The 8506-nt window shown below is 38.6% G+C and overlaps 1 gene segment (V, D, J or C); it reads left to right on the forward strand.

Moving 5' to 3' along the window:
- The first annotated feature begins 7554 nt into the window (after window positions 1-7554).
- On the forward strand, window positions 7555-8263 carry LOC117023174 (T cell receptor alpha variable 14/delta variable 4-like). The segment is given in 2 exon segments: window positions 7555-7651; window positions 7821-8263. Coding segments are annotated over 2 exon segments (492 nt in total).
- Window positions 8264-8506: the final 243 nt, after the last annotated feature.

Raw genomic sequence — 8506 nt, forward strand, 5'->3', positions numbered from 1 at the left:
AATTCTGTATGCATACCGACCTATGTATCTGTCTCCCAAAAAAGGGAAACCTATATGGGGAAAGATTTGAGAAATCTTATCTTATGAGGAATGGGAGAGAATGGAAATTCCTCAAAATCAGGATGTTTTACCTACATGAAAACAAACGTTTTACACATACACATATATTTATAGAGTAAGTTGATAGTCTTCACCATCACTGTCTTTAAATTGTCAAGGGAGTAAGATGTGGAAGAGAGAGTGGAATTCTTCTTGTAATTTCAGAGGACCACTGAGTTCAAATCACAGGAAAGGAGCTCCCACTTCTGAAAATGAGGTAGTCTCAGTTTCCCAGGGACCATTTCTCAAGGTCAGCTTCTTAGTGTCCGTTTCTATTTGTAAGATGACCCTGGCAGACACACGCAATATTTGGGCTTCCGTAGATTTATTCTCACAGAGGTAATCAGAAAATTCCAAAAAGTTAAAGAGGATGAGAAAGGAATTTGGGCGGGAAACGTAATTCTGAATACTCTGAGGACTGGAGGACTTTATCGATGTCTTAGGGAAAGTACACTGTAGTGGAGCTTGGGAGAAAAGTGACTGAGTATGACATCTGAGCCAGCAATGGTCAGGGAAGCAGGAACACACGCCAGGAGAGGTGGCTTATATGTTAGAAGTAATTCCACGGAGGATATGAGTCAGTAATTTTAGGACATGCCATCCATGTTCACATGAGCAAATGAAACCACCTCTAGAATAAACTGACACGTGGTTACATTTTCTGAATCTGCAAAAATGATGTTTTCTCAGAATCTGTACTCTTTCAGTACTTTGAAGCATGGAAGACACAGAGCATTGGAATAGATGTCTTCAAGCCTGTCAAATCCAACCATGGGTCAAATGGTTTCCTATGGCTGAAATGTTAATAACTTGTGGAAGATATCCCCCTGCTGCTTTAACAGTAAAGTTCGGTCTTTTACTTTTTATCACAGTCATCTTAACTGAGGGACGTTTCTTCATTTTGACTGTTGGTACTGTCTGTTCTCTGGGAAAAGCAAGGTCACAGGCAAGGCCAGCTGAGAGGGGCAGAGTCTGAGATAATGGGCACTAGGAATATTGACAGATCTTCTCTCTCTTATTGTGATCTTTAACTTATATCTTGCCTTTACAAAGAGTTTTTCCCCATAGCAGACAGATGAAGATGGTGGATTTAGCTGAACAGGGAGGTTTTATATTTTGTTTTTAATACAGTGAATGATGGTGCTATCCTGATCTCAAACATGTAAACCCCGGCCATCATTGGATAAACACCAATAGCATCTGCCTCTGTCCTGTATATTAATAATAACTCAGTATTGTGCAGTGATATAAACCTTGATCTCTACATTCTTACTTAATCTCTGATTTAAGACCTAATTTGTTTGACCTATTGCTGCCTTTACTTATGTGTCTGACTCTCAGAGGCACAGGGTAAGAGAACATTTAACCAGTTCGATCGTTACAGATGTGACCACAAGGTGGTAGTGCACCCCTGCTGATACAGAACATGTGGAGGCTCATTTCAGTGGATTCTGAATGAATGGGCTAAGGCAGAAGCGGGGCCTCTTTCTTATTGGCTGGGTAGACAGTGTGAGAAACCCCTGTGTTTGTTAGAGGAAAGAAAAGATAACCTGATACTAGAAGTATCTCTCCTGGCTGTAGTTTGCAGGTCCACAGTTGATCCTAAATGGGAAGAATGCTGAAGACATCCATTGGAGCCTTATTCATGTTCTTGTGGCTGCACCTGGACTGTGAGTTGAGGGTTGTGGGAAAGAGTACATTAGTGGATATTCTGTAGAGCTAAGATTGCCTAATTCAGGTGTCCTCTAGGTGCTGTACAAAAAGAAAATTCTGAAGCATAATGATGTGGTAACTCTTCTCCTTCCTCTGACTTTTTCTCTCTGCATAGGGGTCAGCGGAGGAGAGAATGTGGTTCAGAGTCCTCTCACCCTGAGTGTCCAGGAGGGAAACAGCTGTGATATGAATTGTTCTTATTCAGACAGTGCCTCAAACTACTTCCCTTGGTATAAGCAAGAAGCTGGAACAGGTCCCAGGCTCATTATATACATTCATTCAAATCAGGACAAAACCGAAGATGGAAGATTCACTGTTTCATTGAATAAGGCAGCCAAACAGCTCTCCCTGCACATCAAGGCCACCCAACCTGGAGACTCAGCTGTCTACTTCTGCGCAGCGAGTGCACATTGCTTCTCAGGCACCTGCAACCTGTACGCAAACCTGCGAGTGGAGCCACCGCTCTCCTTTGGAATGACCTTCAATCATAGATAGTATTAATACTTGTCAAATTTTGTCTGCCAGTGCAAACTAATGTGTTGGATGTTAAAAACACATAATAAGTAGGTTAGGGTCAAGATGACCCAGGAAGGGTTAGAACATTATATTGGATGACTGTTGCTTAGTGGATTCTTGATGGGAGTTAGTGGTGTTTTATTTTGAAATTTAGGCTTTAAAGATGACTTTACATTCTTTATTCACACTGCTCGCCTCTAAAAAATGCTTAGTATCAATACTCCCATCCTAAATAGGGATGGGCTTTTAAATCTTGTGTTTTGAAATTAGTATTTATTATTTTTCTGATTATAAACCATTATATAACAAATATATCAAATATGTAGAGTACAAAAATGTGAAATTGGTAATTCTGTAACCAGATAATATTGCTAATATTTAGCTACCTTTTCTATCAATTTTTATTTTAATTAGGATCATGATTATTTTCACCCAATGTTGTATCTTGAATTGACCATTCTCCATTTCATCATTCTTTTCTTCAAGTACCTGCTTCTTAATAGCTCTGTAAGATGTTAATACATTTCAGTTTTATATTAATTTTTTTTCTTCTATATTTGTGGCACATTTGACAGCCCTTTCTATGTGCACTGGCCACTTTCTTTTTAAGTAAATGTGATCTTTGGTTTTCCTTTCGATTCCAGTGATGGTGTATATTATTTGTGTTTGAGGAAATTAGCATAGGAAGTGATTTAAGAATGTGATTTCCGTTTAAACTCACTAATGCATTCCTTTGGACAAAATTGTATACACATCTGTTCACAGTTACTCTGTCATAGAATTTAGAACAGAGTTGTATTATTCACTGCCATAGCTGCAGTACCGAGCGCAAACTTTTTCACATAATTGATAATCAGTAGATGTTTGTCAAACGAAAAGGGAAAGGTGACTTCTGCTTTTTATTCACAATTTTAAATTAAAATTTGTTATAGAATTCAATTTATAAATTGATTTGTGAACAACAAAACTGCTTTTGTGTATATTAAGTTATTCCATCGTTTAAGAATGTACCATTTTTTTCATTTGTGTGTCTTTTTTTCTCAATAAAGCTTCGTTTTAAGATAATTAAATTTATTTCTTGACTTGTGATTTTTTTCGTTACCATGAGTGAAATCCTTTTTTCTGAGGTATATGGGAACATTTTTGTAAGTATTTATTAGCCACCATACTATTGTTAGTGAATTGCACAAAGGTATTAGACTAATGGTTAATTTAGAGAAGTTTGTTACCCAACTCTCTGCCTTATCTTCATGCTTTGAATGAATTAAGCAGTGCTAACCACAACCTTGTTTTAAAAAAAGTTACTACTTTTATTGTTATAGATAATCAATGGAATGAAAGTTGCATACATAATTAATTCTCTAATTTCCCACCCCTGGTCAAGGTTAGGCTATTTCCAAGATTGCTTACACTCTTGCTGAGGACGGATATAATTATTGATTGATATGGTGATATGATTCCGTTTGCTGAGTTACGGTTGTTGGTTATTAGCTAACTGGTTTGTTCTCATAAGGAAAGTCATCAGATTAAATTAGGTTGATAACATCTGAACAAGGAAGGTCCAACATCCCAATGATTATATTATTTCCCTCACTAGACCGCTAGCTCCTGTGCAGTCAAAGCAAAGTGACTCTTGATTGGTCCATTTCCTAGAAGTGTGATGGGATGAGAAGAATGCATGGCTTCTATTTTATTGGTTTATTCTTCTTAAACCAACTTAGAAGACAGATCGGGTGCAATTATAATGGACTTAAGTGTTTAGCACACTGAGATAAGAATTTATTTAATGGAAGAAAAATAAATGTTCTAGTCAGAGTGTGCAGAATCAGTACATACTTAGACACATTCAAGCTTTAAATCTTCACTACCTTTACTGGATAGGTTTCCTATTGTTTCTGCACAATTTCCTACAAACTTTTTGGCCTTCTCTTGATCCCACAAATCCAGACTGGGTGTTAGCCTGCTTTTTGCTTGCCTCCCTGCGGTGGTGCAGACTGTTCAAATTTGTGTGGTTTCTTCCAATACAGAAAAGTCGGGCCCTTTCTGCACATGCTCACTAGAGCACATGTGCAAAGGCTCACTGTTTTTCTTTTAAATTTATTAAATTTCTTGTGGTGACATTGGTTAACAAAATTGTATAGATTTCAAGCGTACAATTCAATAATGCATCATCTGTATATGCATTGTGTGTTCACTACCCAAAGTGAAGTCTTCTTCTATCATCATATATTCTACCCTCTACACCTCTTCTACCTCTCCCACACTCCTTCCCCTGAACCACCATACTGCTGTCTGTGTCTATGAGTTTTTGTGTGTCTGTTTGCCTTGTTTGTTGCTTTCAGTTGTATATCTTGCATGTGAGTGAAATCATGGTTCTTGACATTTTTTGTCTGATTTACTTTGCTTACCGTGATATTCTCAAGTTACCATGATATTCATCTAGTTACTGAAAGGCAGTATTTCATTTTTTCTCATGGCTGAGTTATATTCCATTATACATATACTCGTATGTACCACATCATCTTCCACCAATCACCTATCAAAGGACACTTTGGTGTTTCCACGTCTCAGCCACTATAAATAATGCTGAAAGAACATAGGGAACATATATCTTTATGGATAAATGTTTTCAGATTTTTTTTGGTAGATACCCAGAAGAGGCATTGCTGGGTCCTATGGGAGCTCTATTCTTAATTTTTTGAGGAGCCTCCATACTGTTTTCCATAGCAGCTGTACCAATTTACATTCCCACCAGCGGTGTATTTTCTACAACCTCTCCAATACTTGTTATTATCTTGTCTCATTGACAATAGCCATTCCAACAAATGTGAGATTGGGATCTCTTTGTGGTCAAAGTTCACTCCTGTTGCCCTCAGTGTGCAGTGATAGCCGTCCACAGTGTGGAATGGTGTGTAGACCAGCGCTGAGCCTTGGGATGTCTGTGGGCCATTGTTACGATCCTCTGGCACTGCATCCCCAGCAGCTCGTGGGCAGGTTCCTGATGGAGTCCGTGGTTAGTAGGCTCTGTGTCCCTTTAATACCCCCTGAGGCCCTGGCAGCTGTTTTCCCAGTTGGCCAGCACACCTCACTACTCTGCATGAAGCAAGAAAGAGATGGGTCTCTCAGGCAGCGTCCCCCAAAGCTGGGCAGGCAGGTTCTCACTCACATGCTCTTACTTTCCCTTATGGAAAAAAAATCAAAGGATGAGAGGATTTCTCTTGACACTGAGCTGTGCGCATTGCGGGATATTGATGAACAGGGTATAGTGAAATAGTTCCTCCACCCTTTTCAATACTTCCAGTCTCTGATATTTTTATCCCACACAGTGTGCTTCTCCCACAGAGTAACTTCTCTGCTGGGCTCCAGGACTTTCCCAAAGGTAGTCTATTTAGTGTATGATTGTGAATGTTAGTATGTTTTGAGGTGCGAAGATGGCAGATTATTCCTGTTTTGTCATTTTGGTCTCAGAGTTTTCAATTTTTATTTTGAAATAATCACATAGAAAAATTTCCTATTTTTAATGTATAGTTCTGTGAATTTTGAATACATTGTATAGATCATATAACCAACACTTGATTAGGATTCAAAAAATTTCATTGCTCCCCAAATTCCCTTTGCTGCTCTCAAATAGTTCATGTGTTGGTGTCATTCATAATAGGAATATGTGAGCTATAAAGAGAGTTAAGAAAAAGTGCAGATGGTTAACAAACCCCATTGTTCTCATAGTATTTGAAAGTTCTGAACAACATTAAAATTTATGATTACCACTACATATATTTGTAATTAAATATGACCTGGAGAAGTCTACATGTTCAGCCATTAGATTTAATTTTGCTTCTGTCAAGGGATTGGACTGATACAGGAGTCTGAAGTAGCTATTGTATAACCAATCTGTTATTGCCCTTTTAATTTTTCACATAAGTTGTTTAAAAACTTATTAATTCAGAACTTGGTAAGAGAGTGTCCAAGTGATCTGTTTTGGACATGGACACTTTCTGAAAGACAGAATTATAATCATGCAATTCTTTTAATTGAAAAGTATGACAGAATTGAATAATATAAAGAAAAATTAATACTAGTTTATAGTTATTCAACAAACTGGTAGAAACATGTTGGGTGTTCTTAGATAGAAAAACAATTTGTATTGTATGTGGTACCATAAGATTTTAAGGTGATTCCAGTGCAAGATCTGAAGATTCTTCAACCAATTGAGCTGAGCCTTCAATTACTTCGAGACGAGAAGGATAACTTTTGGTTATTGTATCAAGAGACCCGCAGTGACAGGCAATGGGTGTTTGCGGTTTGGCATGTTGTTGAGTAATATCCCTAGGCTTGGCTTTTCTTTCAAATCTGTACATAATGGTTTATTGCAATCAGAGTTTTTATGATCAGCTCTCATGTGCAGGTGTATGGGGTCACCTAAGATATATTCTCTTTAGAATTGGGCATACAGAATATAGAGGCTTGTTGTAGCCCATTTAGGGTCCTAGTTGAGATAATGGGAAAATGTAAATTCAAAGTCTTGATAACCTAATGACCACACTCTGATGTCTTATCTGGCTTTTCTGAACAGAGCTGAGCTATTACACTAAATGGAGAAGAAAAGGGGATCTCTGTCATGTGGCTCCATTCCTGAAGGTTTCATTCTAGTCTTAAGCAGAGGGAGATCATTTTTTCTTTTTCCTGATATTTGGCATAAGATAGGTAACTGGACAGTTATTGGTAGTGAGGAAATATATTACTATAATAATCAGTAGATTTAGAGAGCTATAGTGATTACTCCAAACGGCTTAGCCTTCTTATCAGAAAGTGAAGTATTTCAACCTTTGGTGAAATAACAGCATACATAGGTGTGAGGATACATGACTATTACATCTTATGTTGTTTTCATGTTCCATTACATGTAGTATTTCCAAATAACTGCTATCACCTAGTTCTATCACAGATACGATGACCTAACCTAGTAGTTGGTGTTCTTTTCAATAAACAATTGTTTATTGTACTGTTGTTTATTTTCAGTTGTAATTGTTTTTAAATTAAGAATTGGCTAATCCGAAAAGAACTTTGCGTTAGGTGACCTCTCAGCCAGAACATAGAGAAGTTTGACGTCACCCACAGCAACTTGCTACTCCTGGAAACCCCTGTTTCCTGTTTTAGGGCAGCAGCAGCACACAGCCCAGCATTTCTTTTCTCCCCCTTCAGAGTCATCTCTCCTTCCAGAACCCTGACATGAAGAAGAACAAGACATTTTCAGTCTAGTAGAAGAAATCAAAGATGTTGCTTTCCATCTTTCTGAAGGTGGTCATGGCTGCCATGTGGCTGGGTAAGGAAAACCCCTGTGGCAATGGGCCTCCTCTATGACCCTAGATTTGGAGGTCCAGGCAGCATTTCTTGGGTATCTAGGGAAGGAAAGGTAGCAGGGTGTGAAAAATAATTTCTTCGTCAGACACCATTTATCCCCAAACCTTGTGATTGTGCCTTTTTTCTTTCAGGATCCAATATTGCCCAGAATGTTACTCAAAGCCAACCAGCATTGTTCGTGCAGGAGAAGGAGCCTGTGACCCTGAACTGCACATACGACACCACTGCTAGAACTTACAGTCTAATCTGGTACAAGCAGCTCAGCGGTGGGGCAATAATTTTCCTTATTCGCCATGAGTCTTATAGCCAGCCAAAGGCCACAGAAGGTCGCTACTCCTTGAATTTTCAGAAAGAAAAGAAGTCTGTCAACCTTGTCATCTCAGCCTCACAGCTGGAGGACTCTGCATTGTACATCTGTGCCCTTAGAGAGTCCACAGTGAGAGACTTGTTGGAAGAAGGTGTATCAAACCCCAGGGCTCTGCTTGATGCATCCACCTGCTGTAGAGACCAAGGCCAGGAATTGCCACCAGAGACAGGAAGTGGTGAGGTCTGTGGCAGCATATTACATGTGTAGAGTTATCACTCATCAAAAGATTGAAAATTTGGTTTGTGATTGTTTGTTAAAGACACGGAGCAGCCACAATAAACAATTTGCTGTTTCGTGATAGATTGAGCTAGAAGAATTGACTATGGACATTCTGAAACATCTGACATGTTGATGAAAAACATCTAGCCTAAGAGAAAGCTTGTAGAGTTTATTTGAGCCAAACTGATGACAATTGCCAGGAAGCAAAATCTCAACAGATTGAGAAAGTGC

The sequence above is a fragment of the Rhinolophus ferrumequinum genome, chromosome 6 (genome assembly GCF_004115265.2).
Source record: "Rhinolophus ferrumequinum isolate MPI-CBG mRhiFer1 chromosome 6, mRhiFer1_v1.p, whole genome shotgun sequence".
NCBI classification, from domain to species: Eukaryota; Metazoa; Chordata; class Mammalia; order Chiroptera; family Rhinolophidae; genus Rhinolophus; species Rhinolophus ferrumequinum.